We start from the raw sequence: 21,355 nt of genomic DNA, 5'->3' as shown, positions 1-21,355 counted from the left end.
GAGCTCAGGAATTTGAGACTGTAAAAGATAGTTTCTGTGTAAAATTTTTACTTAGAAAGTTTTAATGAAAAAATGTGCACTACTGTTTTCACCAATGGAACTATGTAACACCAAAATCACGTAAATCATAAATTTCAGCTGTTGCTAAATGTGTGTTAAAAGTCGCTTTAAAACTGAACTAGTATAGTAAATGCTCATTGTCACAGTCTTCCCGCTGTTTGAGTTTGTTTGAGTGATTAACAATCTTTGGAGGATGCAGATGACAGTAACAGAAATTCTTCCTTTTAGAACCAAGGTAATTTTGAAAGTACTTGAGTAAAAATTGCCTGCCTAGTTTGTCTTTCGTAATCAGCTGAGGGACCTCACACAGACACAGCTAATACTTAAAGCCATGTTCTTAAATTCAATTGAAAAATTCAAAATAAATTCAAATTGAATTTTGTTTCTGAGTCCCACTGAAATGTGTATTCTGAATTTGAATAAAGAAACAGGAGGTGACTTATTATTAATAACTCTCTATGACTCTAAACAAACTATAAACTGTATGAGATGATTTTTTTAGTATTAAATTTTTAAGGAGGAAAAATTAAGCTTAAGGATAAAAAATGGAAAAGCTGTATTTTAGCAATACTTTCAAGATAACTGTGAGTTCATAGACTAAAATATATGGATTTTTTTCCAGTCAAAGTATGTAAAATGAAGTAAAATGTATTAGAGGTGCATTCAAGCACATGCAGAGATTCTACACAAGCATTGGGGAAACAACAGCAGAGCTGTCATGTGCCCTAACTTCAGTGTTGATTTAGGAATTCCATCTGTACAGGTGGTTTACTATGCATTAAGATTACCCTGATAGAAGCTAGAACAACATTCTGCATGTTTTAACAAGCATATAGTGACCAAAATTAGAATATAGAATAATACCATCAGAGTGGAATTTACATTTCAGCATTTGTAAATGTCTATTCTAGATTTGAAATATGGTATCTTACAGGCTGAATTTGCTTTGATTTGTGAGTGGTATCGTGTATAAAGAGCTTCAACTTATGTTATACACTTATTATTAAGTTATTTAGACTCAGTGCAAAAAAGCATATTAATCCCTACATATAGTGTCCGCTGTTTCAGATTCATAATTAGGATGAAGGGTAAGGCTGCCACCTATTTTTTTCCCAAACTCTTAAAGTGCTTTGGATAAGCCTCAAAATCTCCAGTTACTGATCAGCAGAAGGGTTAGATAACTATACTGAAGATAATTGTTTGTATACTGGAAGAATGCCTTTTCCTCGAAGCTCATAACTGCTGTTGCCAAGTTTAGAGTACTGCATATCCTTCCTGTGAGGAAGAATATGCCCTTCTGAATTTACACTAAGGCTTGTGGACACAAAGTTTGGTCCTTTCCTTTTATGTTTCTCTATTAATCGCGATTTAACTATGAGAAGATTCCCATTTTCTTGCTACTGAAATTCATTCTTCTGAGGATTTTAAAGAGATTTCACTGATGTACTGTGCTTGTTCAACCTGGAGAAGGCAATGATCCTATAAGACCACATTGTGGCCTTCCAGTACTTGAGGGAAGTTTATAAACAAGAGGCAGACTTTTTAAGTGGTCTTTTTGTGACAGAACAAGGGGGATTGGTTTTAACCTAAAAGAGAGGAGATTTAACTTAAATGTTAGGAGGAAATTCTTTGCTCAGAGATTGGTAAGGTACTGGTGCAGGCTGCTCAAATAAGCTGTGGATTTCCCATTCCTGGAGATGCTGGAAGGCCAGGTAGGATGATCAGCCTGAGCTGGTGGTGGGCAGCCCTATTCATGGCTGTGAGTTGGAACTGGATGGTCTTTAAGGTCCTTTCCAGGCCAAACCATTCTGTGAGTCTATGATTGTAATTGAATTACTCATGTGCTATGTTATACCAGCGTAAGGAAAAGGCAAAGACGGCAAATCTCGAACAAAACAATCTGTTGCTTTAGTTTAAGGCTTTAAATTGTATAATAGGTGCAAAATTAAACCTATTTCACTGGCCCTCAGTTACACATAAATTACAGTCTAAGTACGTTCTAATTTTTTAAAGGTGTTTATGAATCTGGTATGGGATTAGTGAGTTTTCTGCTGTTTGTGGTTAAGTTCTAATTCTAGTTTCTTAATATCATGAAGTAATTCAATAAAGTCTGAGAACAGTACTTCTTGATGTACACTTGCTGGAAATCTGTTTAGTTTTTAATATTTTAAGGGAACCAATGAATAATCCAAGGGACATAAAATTATTAGAAAATGAGATTATTTAATATTACAGAAGATTCACAGCTTGAACTTACCACTTTTGGAAAAGATGGTTTTAGGCCTGGTTAAGACCACATAAATAGTAGAGTAAAAAATAAATAAAATAAACAGCAGAGGAGAGGATTAATTTTGGCAGCCTTACAGAGACAGACTATGAGATTTATGATAAAAACCCTCTTCTGTTTGAGACTGATCTCTGTCTGAGGAAAACAAGATCAGTAGGAGCCACTTAGATGTTTTGAATTCTTACTTCCTTGTAAATGTTTAGAGACAACAATATTATTCAAACAATGTTGGAATTGAGTAGGATTTTTTAGAACTTACTTTCTATTGCCTGAAATTGTTGGCTAATACTGGTTAAAAAAGGTGAGGACTAACATGCAAATTTTCTGTTAGCCTCATTGACGTTAATCATTTAGGGAAGAGTAGAGCTTAAGAGTTGGTGACACTGCAAAAATAAGGGGGTTAGAATGTGTTAGAAATTGAAGGTGTTCGTAACATATGTGGCTTTAGAATGTGTTTAGTAGCCATACAGCAGTTGAATGAGACTCCAGGGGGAAGTTATTCTAAGTATTTATTTTAATGTGATTTGATATCAGTTTGATATAAAGTCCTTAAGCTCCTATTGGTCTAGAGAAACTCACCCAAGTGGAATCATAGAACCCTGTTACTCCTCTAGACTACAGAAAATGTGAGCTTGCTTGATTGCTGTTTTGTTTGTTCCACATTCCCCCTTGCTTTTTGAAGATGTTGTTTGGCAAGCCATATTTACAAAACTTAAGTATGCTTTGTTCTTGGGGTTTACTACAGCCTCATGAAATAATGCAGAGTTAGAGTAATGAAATTCTTACTGTAATTTCTTGCTCTTTTTTTTCTTGCATCTTTTTTTAAGAATTATACAGCTCTTACAAAAATAATAAGGCAGACATTGCTATGTAACCATAAGTAATACATAACTCTTAAAGGAGCAAAAGATTGTAAATATGCTGTCATATACTGCCAGTAGTTGTCTTTCCTTTGTGTCTTTCTTCTTGTACTGTAAACCTATGGTTACGTTGTTCCTCTGATTTGAAAGGTCGTGTAAATGTGACTGGGCTGTGAGATAATTTCTTTTTTTCTAGCTCTTTGGCATAGCCCTTCAGTAAGTGTAGGAAAGGATACAGCTCTCCGAGCTCAGCGGGTCATTCTTGGATTATGTCATGGATATTGCCAGTAGAAGGGCAGTAAGATGAGCTGCTTAGATTAAATAATTCAGTCTGCTGTCTTAACAGAATGCAATTTAGAGGAATAGAACTTGATTATTGTGGTTTCTAGAAGAAAATATTTTTTCCAGTAATATATGTTTCATGCAAACATCAAAGAATTTCAGAATCAGGATCAAAATTTAATCCATGTTTATTATTATTAAAGCATTATTCAAGAAAGAAACAAATGCGTCACATAGGAAAGTATGTGCATCTTCATTTTCTGTAATAGGTTTAATAAACCCTGTAGTGTTTCTTACCTTAAGTAAAAACAGTTTTTGTATTAACTTGAACTTAGATTATTATGGACTTTCTGAGCTGGCAAAAAAAAAACATCATGTTCATGAGCACAGGATTTGCTGGCTTGTAAATAGTGATTATCTTTATGAACTTTATGGATTATTTTTGAGTATCTGCAGTTACCATGGGGGGCAGTCTGGTTCATACCAATAGTTTTATCATATGACATCACTGTGGAATCCCTACAGCTGTATATTTAAAAAAAAAAAAAAAAAGGAAAAAAAAAAAAGAAAAAAAGTTTTGCAAGTTTAATCTTAATAATCTTCACCCAAAAAAAGCAGACACGCTATGTCATAAAATAACTATTAGTGACTAGTTTGTATCCTATAAATCTAACTTGAGTTGATAATATGGTCCATTACCAGCTAACTGCACAGAGTATTTTTCATTTTACACTCTTCAGTTACTTTTTAGTGAAGTGTTAAAAAATATGAAGCTTTTCTCCTCTCTAAAATTGCACACTGTCTGTCTGTTATTAGGGAGATAACAGCTCTTATAAATGTTTCGGTAAGCGTTAAGTAGACAGTTATGTGCACTCTCATTCCACGCTTATTTGCTTACTGTAATAAACTGATAAAATATGTGTGGTTTGTCTCTGTGTATCTGCAGGCATCATGAGTCACATAGATTTCCTTTAGAAATAATGTTGTGTCTGCAGAATTGATTGGTTATTTTCATAAACCATCCAAAGGTACACAAATGACTTCTATTATTTAAACATATGCTGTGAAAGATTTGTAGAGGATTATCTCATGGTTACTAGATGATTCTTGTTTTATTAACTCTTTGGAGGGTTAGTTTAACCCCAGAATGATTGCGGGTACCTTGCCATATAGGTTTCTATAAGAATTGCAATTGTATGCATTGAACATTTGAACAGATTTTTCTTTGTTTTATTTTATCAGACTGATGCAACTGTTCAGTAAACTAGCATATAGTAACATCAGCCTTTGTCATCTCACAATCATCAATAGCAAGAAAATGTCTAAAGAATTACAGTCTTCCAGAAATGAATTCCTTTGTTCAGAAGACATATTTTATTTATTTCTAGTACTGACATGTTAACTACAACTGGAAATTAATGTCCTATGGGTTATTATTCTAGCTGTCTTTTGCATGTCTTCCAGTTTGCATGTTATGGTACTGAAAATAAAAGTGAATTTCATCAAATGAGTGAAAGTGTGAAATACAAGAAACAGTGCTGTAAGGGGCTGAGATTAAATTCTCTGAGTAAAAATCAGTCAGGTTTTGATAAAACTTGTGTTTGTGTCACAATTTAAATGTATTGAGGGATTTTAACTCAATTTGTATGCTTGTATACCTTCATGTTGGACTGACTACTATCTTCAATAGGCTTTTATTCCTATTAATAAATAATATTTCAAAAGCTATGTGTTAGCGTAGAGAAATAGGACACTTCAAAATACTTGTTTTATCATGAATAAAGAATATTTCTTAAGCTTGTTAATAAATAGTGGCTGAGCAGTTTTATGTAATAACTTCACTGTTATGTCCAGCTCAAACTGAATTTAATTTTTTGAAGTCAAAGGCTGAGTTTAACTTCAAATAAAATTGTAATTCCTCTTTATGAAACTTATGTTTTACTAATTAATTTTGTTCTGCTGACAAAGGAGAACTAAAAATTTGTCCTTGAGCACATCACATTATACTTTATCTAAACAGAGGCAATTTATTTAAAATGTATTAATAACTTGATTAGTTAAGAACAGAGTCAACACTGGGGTTGTAGAGTATCTTCAAATTGATGGATTCTGAAGCTCTCTTTCAGTCTTTATACTAGAGGTTACTGGTCATTGCTTGTATATGACAACTCATACCAGAGGTTATTTTTTGTTTTGGTTTTGTTTTGTAATGGAGATAGAATCAGAAATTTGAAAGTTAAATCTGATGTGGATGTTTTTGTAGATGTTTTTTTCTCAGTCAAATCACTGAGTGATTTATATTAATCATTGTCATGTCACGGCTGGGCTTTAAGTGAATGGAAAGCCTTTTTGCCTTTTACTTCATTAGTTATTTGTCATTCAGTGTAATGTATCTAAATAATGCACCTTTCATAGCCACTGCTGAATACACAGTCATTGACTTCCTTGTGTGGTTTTCTTTAGCTTTCGTCAGTGCATTGGCCACACTTCTAAACATTTAGTTGTTGATCTTTGCAGATACTGATCTAAGATGAAATGTCTTTCTAGACATGCTTTCCCGTTTAGAAGTTGGTGCTTCGACAGTAAGGTCAGGTTTGTTATGCACTCACAAACTTCTTAAGATTTTTAACAGAATTCTCTAGAGATGTGTACTTTGTCTCCTATTTCTCTATCACCTTGTTAGGTGTAAATCACTGCTCTTACCAACTTCTCATATCACTGGAAGCATTCAATAAATATTCAGATCAGCACCTCGATGTTAAATATGGCAAGCAGAAAAACGTAGCACCCTGTAAGAGTTTTGTAGGCAAGGCAAGATAAGAGCCAGTTTTACTTGCTTAAGTACTTTGAGTCTTGGAACATCATTTTATTTGTAGTTGTCTCTTTCACTTAGTTACACATTCAAGGCTATGAATGTAGGGTAAAAGATGGGCACTCATCATAGAAGCTAACACCTGAAATTCAGTAGCTTGTAGTGAATTGCTCAGACAAATGGGATTTTTGTGTTAAGCATCTGACCTTTTCAACCTCCATGTTCTGTTTATGTAGCTTTACTTTCCATGTGATTTCTTAACGTAAGGCAAGTAAGCTTGTTTGGAGAACATATATTCATTTTCCAGCTGCTTTCTGCATATTCCTTCCTTCTGCACTCTTGAACTCCTGATTATGGATCGCCAGAGCAGGAGTATCTCTCGTGGTTTTCTTGTTCACTCAATGTCTTTCACACTGCTACTTCAGGATAGAACGGACCCAAATATCCTTAAGATTTCTTTTATTGCTTGTGGCAGTAGGATGATTAGAAAAGTGACAACATTTCTCTGCTCCATACACCTGTAGATTTAGTATCGGATTGGTGTCGTTGTTAGATGAATTTCTGTGGTGTTAAAATGGCCTGTGGTGGGTATGGGGCAGTCTTGAATTTTGATGCTTAGAATACAAAAACATTATTTTATCTGCACCTTAAAAAAAACCACACAATAATTTTATAGATCATAGAGTTAAAAGATTGAAAAGCTGAAAATATAAATAAAAAAATATTAGGAAAGTTCAACAAAATAAAAGCTGCTGTTTCTCAGCACTGTGAATATTATTTTTAGACTCTTAAATATACTCAGATCTTTTAAACTGTGATAGGTATATCCTTTCATGTGTCTGGTCTGCCAAAATTCTTATTAGAAAGCTGGCATTCTATCTGTGTGAGAAGTGTAGCATTTAATTGTAATTTTATCCTTTTAGATTGTTCACCAACTGTTGTTTTGTACTTAACAGGTCACTACCCAAGTCTTTGTGCCAACAAAAATGCATGAAATGCTTCATCGGATGACTGGAAAAGGATTATCAGCTCATTATCAGTTCTCAAGACAGCCATGCATTTTTGGTGATCGTATGGTATCTGTGCAAGTGACATTAAAAAATACAACTGATCAGAAGATAGATAATATTCATATAGGAGAGAAGAAGTTACCCCCAGGCATGAGGATACATGAGTTTAATCCAATAGGTAACTCTATTGTATCTTTTAAAATATTATTGTTCTGCCACATTTCAAATACAGAAAGTTGTGTTTTCACATAGTCATGTGTATTCTCTATGTATTTATTTATGCAGACTCATATATTTGTGTAAATATGTATACATACATACACATGCAACTATAATTTCTTAACTAATCTGATTATAACTAAAGTTTAGTTCAGTTTTTCTCTACTTGTGTTCAGAAACAACTGCATAGATCAGAACTTCTGTGCTTTAAGATTTAGCTGCTTGTTTAAGTCATTCCAGTGATACAGCTTTTCTCTCCCTGCAAACTTCAGTTCTCTTGCAGTGTTTGTTCAGGAAGGCTTTAACAGGTTACTATTACTATCAGGTTTTGATTTAGATAGTTAAAATGATTTGTGTGCCATGCTTAACAGAACTTTGTAGGGGTATTAATTTGGTGGCTTGAAGCGTTCTCATTTTTTGAGTTGTGTGCTTTCAGCAGTGGAGTGCAAGTGTGTGTTTTAATCTAGTATGTATGTACTGTATTTTCACAAATCATAGCTTCTTAGATTAAGTGCTATATGTTAATTCAGTGAAGCAATGCTGTAGACAGTGCTATCCTAAACTATTCAACTTTATACCTTCTGATTTGCAAATATTTCTGTAACAGTGAAAAAGCTATACCTATCTATACCCAATAGCTACAGAAGCAGTCACATTTCCATCTGACAGAAAAGCAGTTTTCTTTGAGCAGTCCAGAAAGAAATGTAGACATTTCCCATGCTGACTACATGTGTGTTGTCAATTTTCTTTTCAGAGATAAAATTTAGAAACCATTTGTGTTTTATAATGTTCTAATATGTACTTATAAATCAAGACAGTTAATTTATGGAGGATATTTATTTTGTATTAAGCAAACTGTTTGGTGCTTATTCCTCCTATTCAAAGTTTTTATTTCAAGTTGCTGTTTTTCCACATTAGACTAATTTTATAATCCATCCTTCTCCTTAAACATTCAAAGGAAGGAAGACATAGCTTTAGTTTGAAAGATAGTAAGAGACCAACCCTTCTGCCGTGTGCTGGGACACTTCCCTCTAGACCAGATTTGCTCAAAGCCTTATCTTACCACTCCTAGAATACCTCCAGGGATAGGCCAGACACAGCTTTTCTGGGCAGCCAGTGCCAGTTCCTTGCCACCCTTTGAGTAAAGTATTTTTTCCTAGTGTCTAACCTAACTCAACCCTCCCTTGTGTTTAAAATCATTATCCCTTTTCCTATCACTAGAGGCTCTCTAGGAAATCTCTCTCCATCTTTCTTAGAAGCTTCCTTTATTTCAGGAGGCCACAATGAATTCTCCCCTGATACTTCTCTTCTCCAGGCTGAACAAGCCTAACTCTCTCAAACTTTCTTCATAAGAGGTGCTTCAGCCCTCTGATCATCTTTGTGGCCTTCCTCTGGACACATTCCAACAGCTCAAGACCCCTTTTGTGCTGAGGGCACCAGACCTGGACTCAGTAGTATAGATGGGGCCTCTCAAGAGCAGAGCAGATATGGACAATCTCCTTCCCAATACTGATGGTTTCTCCACTTTTGGCATTCAGAGTTGTTGCAAATGCATGCTTGTCAGCTCATGTCTGAGTTTTCATACTCCATGACCTTACTCACTTCTTTCTCGATCCATTCATCCCCCAATCTGCACTGATGTTTGTCACAAAAGATTTGAAAGTAGAAAATGGTAATGCAAACAGTCAATAGAATTAACTTCTGTTATTGGGAAGGAACATTACAAATTCAGGAATGAACATACTATCCATTTCAGGTTTCTTGAGTTCCACAACATAGCCCTGCTCTTTAAAGTAGTTGTTTCACCAGCAGTGACTTAGTGGTGGTAGCTGTCCTGTGAAGTTGTTTATTTTGCAGAAATTAAGTTACATACTATCTACAGTTTCTTCCAAAATATTGCTTTTCTCATTTAAACATAAATTCCCTGTATTGTCACTTTAGCTGTAACTTAATGTACACGCACTCTTCTTACTATCTCACATGCGTTTCAAGCATTTGGAAAATACTTTGTTAATACAAGTTTTATAATTATGTGAAATTCTGGTGGATTTTATGTGGATTACAGTGTTCTTCATGCTTACTTTGGCTGTTGAAAATGTTTCTGTGCAGAATGCCTTGAGCCTGAGAAATCTGTGACTGTTTCAATGGGTATCGACTTCTGTGATTCTACTCAGACTGCCAGTTTCCAGTTATGGTAAGTTCTCATGGAAGTGGAAATGGAAATATCTTATAAAAGTAATGGCATATGGTGCTTAATTTTTTGCCCTGAGTGTAACATAGAAGTTTATTTTGCAGTATTGATTGTAGTATTTATTAAGTATGTAAATAATTGAACAAAATTTGACAACATGCAGGATACCAAAAATGTTTTTAGAAAAGATAGAATTGCTGCTCTGTTTTATAAGAATTATGAGTTTTCTTTGGTCTTTCCTTTTTTGTAGCACTAGTTTCTAAACATGCAGATTCGATCTCAAATCTGTGCTTGAAATTTTTTGTGTAAGTGCAAGAACTTTTTTACAGGTTGTGTTTGAGAGGTCCTTGTTTTCTTTTGGTATAAATAATGCCAAGAAGAAGCATAAACTCTCAATTTTTGTTTTTAGTTCTTCCCCACTCCTCCTGGGATTCTTATAACACCACCTTGAAGGAAGCAGTCAGATCTGACTGTGCCAGGATGTTTTGTATATATTCTCTAAGAAATTGCAGATCAAAAAAGTGCATAGTGTAAGCAATTTTGCTATCTTAAGTGCTTATTATATCCGTTTGTGACTTCTGTAACATGACTGTGTGAAACTAACCCCAAAATTTGCTTACTGCGGAGAATGAAAACAAGAAGTTGGCTGACCAATTAGATTTTGTCTTATATGCTTGATTTGTGTTTGTCGTGCTCAATATTGGCACATTCAGGATCCTGATTTTGAAGAGTTACATTGCATTTGAGGCTAGCAGAAAATTTTTTCATCCAGTAAGAACTCTTATAAAGCTTCATTTGAAACCAGGGAAAAAGACTGTGTGTCCAAATATTAGTAACAAATAGATGTGGGCCAGGCTCCTCCTTTTAACAGTAATTCAGGAATGTGCTAGCTTACTCTGTCTTTGAAACTAGGCAAAGGCAGTATGTGAATCCCTGTGAATCCTTTTTTCCCCTACATGGTTGAAAATAATATTCTCTGACATACTGTTGCAGGAACTACTACTTTCTATACTCAGCACCTAAAGGGATATTGAATACTCATTCACACTCCAGCATTCTAAATCAGGGATAACTCTCATTCTTTCAGAAATTTCTGAACCCCTTTCTCCAGTAATATAGGAATTTTAATGTGCTGCTATTAAGCACAGTTTGTACAACTCATAGATTATTAAAGGCAGAAGTAAAAGTTTTTTTAATCTAAATGTACCCAAGTGACTCCAAAATAAGTTAGATTTCCTGTTTTAGGGGAAGGATTATTTTACTACTGAAAATGTATATTTTGCCTCCTTGAACCTTTTTCTGCGCACATATTTTAACAGATAGTACTATCTTTAGCAAGGTGTCTATACATGTAGTTTATACACATCATATTCTTACAGTCTGTACTGTTTGCCAGTTTGGGCACAGGTTTGGACTGTTGTGTGATAAAAGGCTTTTTTGTGAAGGGAAGTTCCATTCTAGGCAATACAATTTCGTTATTGTTTCAAAATGAATAAATATATTCTGTTTTTATTTTAAATAAAATATGCTCACTGTATCAAGCAGAAATGCTCTTTTTAAAAAAAGAATAGACATTTTTCAAATACATGTTTTTAATATAATAATGATTTGTTTTCAAAATTATACAATTTATTGCTAAGATTCCTAGCAATGAGGAGGATAAGCAATGTAGCATAAAACATTGATTTTATGCAGATCATCACCTTTATGTTTTGGGAGGTCTGCTGTATTAGTGATGTATAAAAACTGATTACTTTCTCCAACATTGCCTAGTAATTGTTTATTATTTTCCTATTAGACAAACAAGACCGATCAATAATCCTGAACACTAACCAGACTATGAGTAACATCACTGTAAATAGATTTGCCTCAGACCTCAGTGGTGTATTCATTTTAATGATTTGGACAATGTGAGTCCAATGACAAAGCTCAAGCTAAGTTTAAAATTAAATTAAGAATAGGAATTGCTTACTTTGTTCCTTTGCTAATTGATAGGGCCCTCTCTCTTTGAGACTAGTTCTCCATAAATAGTGTAGAAATCGTTAAAATATTCGTTGAGTTAAATTTGCTGTTTTACTGTTAAAAATACAAGATTTATTGTTCAGAATCCTACCAATGTCAATTTTCTATGGAGATACTGTGCATTCTGGGTTTTTTTTGGGCCTGTCTCAGAATTCAGCTATAGCTTTCTTATTCTTCTATACTACTTTAAAAGGTTGCAGAAGTTTGTTAAAATGTTGTTAAAATATTGTGCATGCACAGGTGTCAATATTTGTGTATTTCCTGATACTGTATCTTTATGAAAACATTGTCAGTTATTTTGCATTTTTGTTAGAAGCATATTCAGTTATGAAGTTTACTTGATCATAATAATTTTCTTTACGTTGTTCTAAAAGGGAGTGCTTTGTCTTGCATCAAATGTAATTGATCCTGAAGCAGTGTAATCACAATTACTCACTTTCTTAATTGGCCTGCCCAAAATCAGAAAATGGAAACCGATCGACAGTGTTTAAATCAATAGCTTTGTAGTAATGCTTGTGGGGGTAGGGAGATAGTGGTAATGGCTAGATCAATTGGTCTTAGATGCCAATCACGAACTGTGTGTTTTGCATAGCAAATGCTACCTTTCTGCTTGGGGATGTGCTGCTGTAATAGTTGGTTCAATAAATACAAACTATATGAAGAAAATAACATGCGTAATAAAATATTTAGATCTCTTTCTGAATTTGTTGTACAAATTAAGGACAATGAAGGTGAAATTGTATTTACGGAGAGGCTGAAAGGGCCGAGCTCAGAAAGACTTCCCCAGTAAATTATATACTTTTATGAACTAAAGCTTATCAAGATCACGCATCTAATTAAAAAAAGGTGAAATGGCATGACTTGAAAACTGTTCTGAATCCATTTATTTAGAATATGTATTGGGATGCTCACCTTATGTACTCGTAAGGCGAAAGTCTCTTCATTGCCATTTTTATGTGCCTTCTCCTTGCACATTGGTTCAGTAACAGTGGTGTTCTGCATAGTAATGCTTCCCTTGAGTGAAAAGTTAAAAGGAAATAAATAGAAGTACTTGTTCTGAAAATATTTTGTTATTGTTATTGTTCCTTTTTGGATCCTACAGATCCAAAAGCAGTTCCTTTTGGAACTTCCTGCAGCTTCTATGAGTGGAACAGACACAGCTTTAAAGAATTGAACAATTTGTTCTTGGCATCCATTGCAGGTTGGTTGCAGAATCGTAGTTACCCTTGGTAAATGTTAGCATACACACCCCAGGAAGAGACCTCAGTCTTTGCGATGTAGTGAGCATACATGAACAGAAGAGAGGTTGGAATCCTCAGCTGCCTGAAACAGGTCCTTGGCGTTGCAGATTAACTGTAGTATAATCCACTGACTGTAGATTATATTTTTTTCTATTATCCATATTTTTACCTTAGTGTGTTTTCTCCTGAATCGTTGAGCTACTGGTAATCACTGCCTCAAAAATCTTATCACTCTCTCTTATTTTATTTTTAGTATCTGGTATGTCACAAAACTTCAGGAGTTTAACCATGTCAGAATTTGGCTTTGAATTTCCTTGGAATTAAGACATTTAAATCCATAGAGATGAAAGGCGAGGAAGTTTCCAGAGGCAGAAAGTTACAGTGCATGCATGCTTTATGCTGTTTCATGTGCATGTATTTAGAATTTCAAGTTCCTGGCTGTGTTTGTAAATGCTAGTAGGCAAATCTCTGACATATTTTAGGTGTTTAGAAGGTGGCTCAGTGTGAAAGGGAGGTGTCATATTTACAGTTTTGAGAGCTGAAAAAAGGTAGGAACCTTCTCTTCCCTTTGTTTTTCGTACCTTCTTGCTCTTGTAGCATTTCCTGAAGCTATGAAGGAACCGCAACTTTGGATATAAAATGAATTTACGGAGAGCCTGTTTTTCTTCTCCTGTGATATTTTGGAAAGTATGTAGGATGTCATTCTGTTCTCTTTGAAACAGTGACATTTAGCAAAAATGTCCATGCCCTTCACCTCTTCATCTAACTCTAATTTTCTCAAGGCTTAAGTACAAAGAATACATTCAGAGCTCCCACGAAGGAAAAGTGGCACAAAAGCAACAACTTTTTGCCTTTCTTTCTTACGCTGAATAATGAGGTAATGGGAAAACATCATGATCTGTGGCAGAGATTTTTGTAGGTACGGACAAGTCACCTAATGCAGGACAAATATTACTAGAAGAGCTAGGGCCGTGTCTGTTCATGTTATCTACTCTGCTCTCTATAAAGAGAGTTCTGCAGATTATTGCAAAAGAGGTTGCAGTAGCAGGGAAAAACTAGCAACATCCTAAATGAAGTGAAATCCATGAATGAAATTTGGAAACCTTACTAATCTGCTCTCTGTGACTTTAACCTTATTGCACGCTTTTGGTCTACGTTTTGTTTTCCAAAGTAGAGAGAGGTCTTTTGCAGTATGAGATTATCTTATCTCACTCTAGATTGATGTGTGAATCTTCCCAAGAAGAATTTCTACCTGCAAAATAGAATAAATGAAGAGAATTGGTTGGGTAGCAGTCAGTATTTCATTCAAGTATAAAAATGCATTCAAATGTACATGCCTACAAAAAATCAAATGATTAAAATTATGTAGTAGAATATGTTATGGAATGTATTAAAAGTTAATGTTAGAGATGCAGAACTGACTTCACATCAGCCAATTGCATTTTTACTTGTTTCTTGCCATTTCCTTCCCTAATGCTTTGTCAGCAGATCACTAAGTTGTTTACAGATGTTGGATATTAAGACAAGCAATCCTGTACTCTTCTCTTTACTTCATTACTCTAAAGTAGTCAGTTGGCCCAGCTCCAGAAAGCACATATATCTAGATAGTTAACTGACCTAGAGAAAGCGAGGCTGGACATGAACATGTACTCTGATTTTTTTTCTGTTTCTCAAGTCTTTTTTCATGTAAAGCAGAATGTCACTTATTCCTTCAGCAAGAACATACGAGCGAAGTCTCCCATACTTTTTTCTTTTTGCAGAAATCTGGAATGTGGTATTCTTCCTCTTCCATTCTCTTTTTCTTTAATCATTTGTGAAGATCTTTTGAATATAAGACAAAAATAGTAAGCTGTTTTTCAATGGATGTATTCTGAGTCAAGCATATACCACTACTCTGCTGGGAGTAAAAAGGAAGAAAAGCATGTAAATCACAGGAAGATTATTTCCCCACATCTTGCTAAAATAATAAGCTTTAAAAATTAAGACTGCTGTCTGAAGAATGCTCGTTTGTATTATAAGTTCATAAGTTCATAAGGTTGGAAAGGACCTATAAGATCATCTAGTCCAACCATCCTCCTATCACTATCTCTACCCAACTACTAAATTAAGTCCTTTAGCACCTCATCTAAACGCTTCTTGAACAGGTTATTAGTTTTAAAGAGTTCAGATTTTTTTAAAGAGAGAACTTCTGTTTACCTTTTGTAATGAACCCTTTTTAAAAAATCAGAAGAGAAGAAGAATAAGGAAAATGGATAATGGTTTCAAATGACAGGGGCTAGCTCCCACTGCAGCCATATGAAGGATAGTTAAAACTGTACATTGTCTACAGGATTTAATGTTTGTCTTGCATTGTCATCTGTCACAGAACTAGTAGATTTCCCTGTGTTCCTATGTGAGCATTATCACCTTTCATTTGTTCATCTTCATTGTATACATTAAAACATAAATTCATGTGATCCTTTGAATTATACCATGAAAGTTGTGTCTTACAGAAGTCTTTTTTTGAAAGATGTAATATGCACAGTTTATTAGTTATTATGGCAACACTAAGCATAACGATGCATGACTATTTCTGCCTAAATTCACAGTTCAAAACAAAAAGGACATTGCTTTGTAGTGGTGAGGTATTGTTCTCAAACATCTCTGTTTGTTTGATTCTTCATGAGCTTTCTTCTGCAGGCTTCTCTTTAAGAGTAAATTTTTCACCAAGGATGTATCTTATCAATTTTACTAGCTAATATCAGAAAATGCAATCTTAAATTTTTGAAATTTAGAAACTTATGTGTTTGGTGGCTTGAGAAACTATTTTCTGATATGCTTCTTCAGCTTGATTTCTCAGCCAAATTTGAGCACTGCCACCTAAGAGTTGTTTCAGTGCAGCTTTAGCCAATTTTATCCAGTTCTCTGACAGACTTCTTAAACATTACCATTCTCAGTCTTTGAGACATTTCTTTAGGTTTTTATTCAAACATTATTAATATTAGTTAATATCCAAAGTATGAATAAATAAATTAAACATGCTGGAATTTTATTAACTAGATATTTGGGGAAATTCAAGAAACTACTTTTTTATTTTGCAATACACTTAATCCCATCAGCAAATCAACCTATCCGTGATCTTTTAGTCTGTTAATGACTTTAGAGGGGATGGTATTTAAGAAATACAGGAGAAAAAATGTGAAAATTTCTTAACAAAGCAGTATTTTAAAGGACCTTTTAATAAAGGATTTTTTGTAAAAAGAATAATACCTAGATTTCAAGGGATTGTTTCACTTTATGCTTACTAAATAATAATTATCTATCAACAAAATGCTGAATCTTATTTGAAAAGCCCATGCTGAGATTGCATGCATAAGCATAATTATCATCCATCAAAAGATAGAAAATGCATGTGTTAGTACCAGTGCATTTGGTTGTGAATTTGGGTAACTGTGATAAGTATTAAAGTTTTAGTAATTTAGTAACAGGACCATTAAATGTTTTCCAGTCTTCAAGTGGCTTATTTTTCATCTTTAGGAGGATGAAGAGACATGTTTTCTGTATTGATCATCTAACGCTGTTCCTTCCATCAGTCAATTTTCTTCCAAAATTTTTAAGCTGCAAACTTATTTTAAAAAGAAAAAAAAGTAACATGTTTGAACTTAATTTAAATAATGTCAACCAAACATATTTTCCATTCTAATGATATTTAGGATATCTGAGGCGTATCAGTGATCAATATATATTGACCACTTAGTACAACATCAAAATAAAAGGTGTTCTTTTCAAAAAATTTCTCATGCTTCTAAGATCTAATAAGGATTCTGACTGAATATACTGATCCTGAATTACTAGATGAATTCTGTAAGCTATAGTTAGTCACTCAAATATAGCAAAGTTTCTGTGGACCTGGAAAACTCCAGTGCAGAATAGCTTGAAACTTACAGAATTGAATGGGTATGGTTAGCAGACTGCCTAGGACCATGGCTGGGTAGCTTTTGAAGACCTCCAGTGATCAGTAATGATGGTCCAGATCATTAATGAAGAATGTTAAAGCAGGACTAGTCCCAGTTAATACTAATACCCCTAGGGTACTCTGCTTGTTACTGGCCTCCAACTGGACATTGTACCACTGATCTCTACTCTCTAAGCCCTGATGTTCAGACAGTTTTTGATCCACTTCACTGGACTGCTTATCCAGAGCACACTTTAACAGCTTCTATATTAGGATCTCACAGGGGGCAGCCTCAAAGGCCTTAAAGAAGTCCAGGAGGGCAGCGTGTACTGTTCCCTCCTCATCCACCAGGCTCTTCTGGCTGGTCAAGCATGACCTCCCCTTGCCAAGTCCATACTGACTACTTCTCATGATTTTCTTATCCTCTGTGTGCCTGAAAATGGCACTTCTCCCAATTTCCATGACTGAGCTAAGATTATAGAGTAGCCCTGCAATCACATCTGCTAGATCTATGAGCACTTGTAGTTGCATCAGGGCTCATGGATGTCCTAAGGATAGCAATTTTTTTTTTTTTTTTAAACTGTCTGCCAATTTCCATTGTGCCTTTATATCAGCCACTCTGCTGTGTTTGTATATAAATATAGGAAATGTTACGAAGTGATAATGCCTTTTTTTTCACTCCCAAATTTATTGTTTTGATTTTGGACCATAATAGTACCATTTGTCTTTGCCAAAATTAGTCTGATTTCTGGGACAGCTGTTTCTGACAATGGAATTAATGAATAACATTTGTTTTAAAAGAATTGTAAAATGAATAATTTTGTGAGCATATAGTTTATATCGATTGAAAATTAACTGTAATATGAATGAAAGCTATCAATTCAGAAATATGGGAATATACATTCTATATTTATACTACCTTAGTACTGGAGAATATGGATCAACTTTACTGATGTAAGAAATTAGCAGACTTTGGGGCTAACAAGGTAGAAATCAAACAGGTAGCTTTTACACTGTATATAGATTTCATAGTTGATATGTACAAATCTGTTTTGAAGCACTTCATTGATTCTCTGTAATTTCTCTTTTCCCAGCACCAAGGATGATCATTTCAATGTTAACATTCAGCCCCCTGTTGGAGAACTGCTTTTGCCTGTCACTATGTCAGAGAAAGACTTTAAGAAGGAACAAGGTGAGAAAAGCTGTTTTAGAAGCTTCAGTAAATGTATTTGGATTAGAAGAGGTTGTGTGGCTTTCAATTTCCAAGTGTACAGCAAGTGCTTCCAGTGTAGCTGCTTGTGTTAGTCTCTATTAGTATTCAGTCTGATACTAATGATTTAATTTAAAAATATCTTTAAAAGGACATGCAGTGCTATTTGACAGGTTTTCAGTGTGCCTTTAAAAACACAGATACCACCCTTCACCCTGAAACAGTCTTTTGGCTCAGAGTTTTGTCTTCTGTCATGAAATATGTTGTTTCCTGCTAGGAGTAAAGCAGAAAGTTAGAACTTCAGCTTCCAGAAGTTAATCAAATACATACTGATACCATTGTTTGTATTTACTGGTCTTTTTTTCAAGGCTGCTGTTAATTGCCATTATTGTACTTGTTCTTCAATTACTTGAAATTTTCATATTTTTCCTTTAAACACTTCATATAAAAGGAATATTCTTGTCAGAAAAATGTTTCAGAAGAGGGACATCTTCTATATACTTGAGCAGGCATTCTTTTAATGTTGTGTTTTTAAAGAAGTTTCTTCACCTAGTCCAAACAAAATCCTCTATGAGAGCTCAATTATAACTCAATTATGTTATACAAAATAATTAGAGACAGTTGTAGTTGGTAGGAAAGTGGGAATTAAATGGAACATTCCATACTGCTACCCTTAAGTTGAATGTAGTTCCTGGACATTTTAGAATATAAATAATTGCATTTTGGATTCATTCAAATGCAACAATGTTTACTCATTCATCTATCTCAGTGTATGGGATTTACATGTGTAAATCTTTCTACACTGAGATAAGAATATACCCGTGGGATCCTGTCTCACTGCTGTACAAGGCTCAGAAACTCAGTATATCCATGTCGAGAACACCAATGAGTAAGTCTGTGTATTAATAATTATTGCTTTAGAGCTTTTCTTGTGTTTGTATTTTTGAAAGATTAAGCAAGTAGTTTAAATACTGTTTAGAACATTTTCAGTTAAGCTTACCATTGCAATGAAAAGTTAGGGTAGTGCTTTGCTTTCTTAACCCATTTATACTTATCTGCTGTTCTTACCCTTTGCTTGCTAAAGCCTGCGTCTCTGCTTTATACCTGCTCAGCAACCTAAGGTGAGTGATTGAATGAGGCTGTAGCACATTTATTTAAACTGTTCCCTTCTAAAATTTGTAGCTGTGATTGTAGGGAAAGAAAGGCAGGTTACTGTGCTGTTTTCCCCATGTTTTTATATTTGCTTGCTTTGAGATACTTTGATAGAGTTTTTGTACATTTTGCTGTGACTGAGGGCTTTTTTTCCTCCTGACTGGCCATACAGAACCACGAGCACATAGTAGAAGTGTACTTGGAGAATAGCTGTGTTCCTCTGTGGAGTTGTTGCCAAAATTCCTTTTTCTTCTGCCATTTTACTTCTATGGTTGTTGATTATTTGTCTGAATAAATCTGGCAGCTGTTTGCTATGTTTAATAGAGCAGAAAGGCTACTCTGAATAAAGCTATTTGAAAATTTGTTTATATGAAGTATTTGTAAATCCATGAAGGTCTCTTGGCATTTCTGTATTGCTCTCTCTGTCTCCCTGAATTCATTCTTTGATGCAGGACTTGATGCTGGCAAATTTACCACAGGTTTAAAAACCTTTGCAGTTGCATTTTTTTTTTCAGCTGCTTCAGAATATTCCTAGTAATAGAGGTCTCCATTCCAAATTTTACCTAAGTATTTATTACAGGTACCTAGGAACAGCTAGTATTTGAAGAGAATTACTATGTGCTCTTGCTAAATGAAAATTCTGAATTGCAGCAATAAATGCATGACAGTTTAGAAGTTAGTATGTATTATTCTGTTTTGTGTTTAACTCCCACGTGTCTTTATTCTCCAAATTAATGTGATTTATAAAATTGGTTTGTTTTTTTTTTTTTGCATATCATGTTTTCATTTATTTGTTTGTTTATTTACTTACTGTCTTTTTGGACATGAGATTTTTCAAGTCTTCTAATAGGAAATGCCTTATTTTATTCGCAACCAAAACTAGCAAGGAAAAGAAACAGTAAAGGAATGAGGAGAATGTTAGAAACAGAGGACTATGCTAAGGGAGAATGAGAGGTTTTAAGGATTTTTACGTTAAAATTGTAAGTATAACCTAATAAGAATGCTAAAGAGAAATACCTAGCATTATACTGAAACACAGAAGACATTTCATTGCTTCACATCTTTACTCAATTACACTATGCTGTTTTGCATTGACTGTTACATCTGTGTTCTTTCATTTTATTCCTGATGGCGTAAGGAGAGGGAAACAGACAGGTTATTGAATATTCATGGCTGTGAAGGCTATCTTGTAGTAGCAGCAAACCTCGAAAGCTGTATTTGTGCACATGCTGTGCATGGTAGGTTTAACCTTGCTTACACCATGTTGCCTTTCCTCTCCTCCTGAACTGAGGAATCCTCCTGTGAGGTAATGTCCCAGAGCCACTGCTGAGTTAACGTTAATGTTTTGACAATTCCAAAGCAATGGGTAAAAATAGTATTGTTAAAATACTTCTCTGGTTAAGTGTTTTTACTTCAGGCCTGAAGATTTCATATCCCATCACACCATATTCTCCAGAAAAGCTGGGCTTCTTTAGGAGGAATTTAGTAGAAGTCAGGCATGTGCTGCTGGGATCTCTGTATCCAAATTTCTACCTATCTGCTTTTGTAAATATCAACAGAAAAAATCCTTCAGGGCTTGATTCAGCACAGGACTAATCTTGTTGCTAACATATCTTGTTGTCTGCCAGTATAACTTTTCCAATTTCATTTCCTTTTACCATTAAAAACATGTATAGTTATTTCAATGTATCAGTTAGATAAATCAGTTCAATTGCTGCTCTCTGACTTGAGTTTTCTTAAATTCTAATGTTTCATGCAATATTAAATGTGGCATGTGATTGTTATAGTTGGGTATTAGTTAGAATTTTTATGACAATGATTTCTAAATAGCCAGGTAAAACTACTTCATGTGTAAGGATTTCCACCCACACTACTTACTGTCACCTTTTAAAATAGTTCTGTGATTAATTTTAAGAAATGTATAAGTGTATGTACTTTCAGGAAAAAAAAAAACTTGGTTGAGTGAACAAATTGTTTTCTTAATTTTATTAAAATTTATGCATCCGACTTGTCTTCCTAACAAGCAAGATGCTAATTCTTTAAATGGTTGGACATTCTGGCCCTTGACTACCACA

The 21,355-nt window shown here is 34.5% G+C and overlaps 1 protein-coding gene across 4 annotated transcripts in view; it reads left to right on the top strand.

Moving 5' to 3' along the window:
* AP3B1 (adaptor related protein complex 3 subunit beta 1) overlaps positions 1-21,355 on the top strand; it is a 161,189-nt gene that overhangs the window by 123,931 nt on the left and 15,903 nt on the right. For 3 of the 4 annotated variants that reach the window (XM_065739772.1, XM_065739771.1, XM_065739770.1), the window contains 3 exons: positions 7,258-7,489; positions 9,640-9,724; positions 18,013-18,110. In XM_065739772.1, the coding sequence (XP_065595844.1) occupies positions 7,258-7,489; positions 9,640-9,724; positions 18,013-18,110 (415 nt within the window). Of the gene's footprint in view, positions 1-7,257; positions 7,490-9,639; positions 9,725-9,971; positions 10,026-18,012; positions 18,111-21,355 lie in introns of those variants that run through there. The other variant, XM_065739773.1, reaches the window with a different exon arrangement.

The sequence above is a fragment of the Cyrtonyx montezumae genome, unplaced genomic scaffold (assembly GCF_038088225.1).
Source record: "Cyrtonyx montezumae isolate F1298 unplaced genomic scaffold, pur_monq_1.0 scaffold_25, whole genome shotgun sequence".
Taxonomy (NCBI): domain Eukaryota; kingdom Metazoa; phylum Chordata; class Aves; order Galliformes; family Odontophoridae; genus Cyrtonyx; species Cyrtonyx montezumae.
This window is presented reverse-complemented; position numbering and strand designations above follow the sequence as displayed.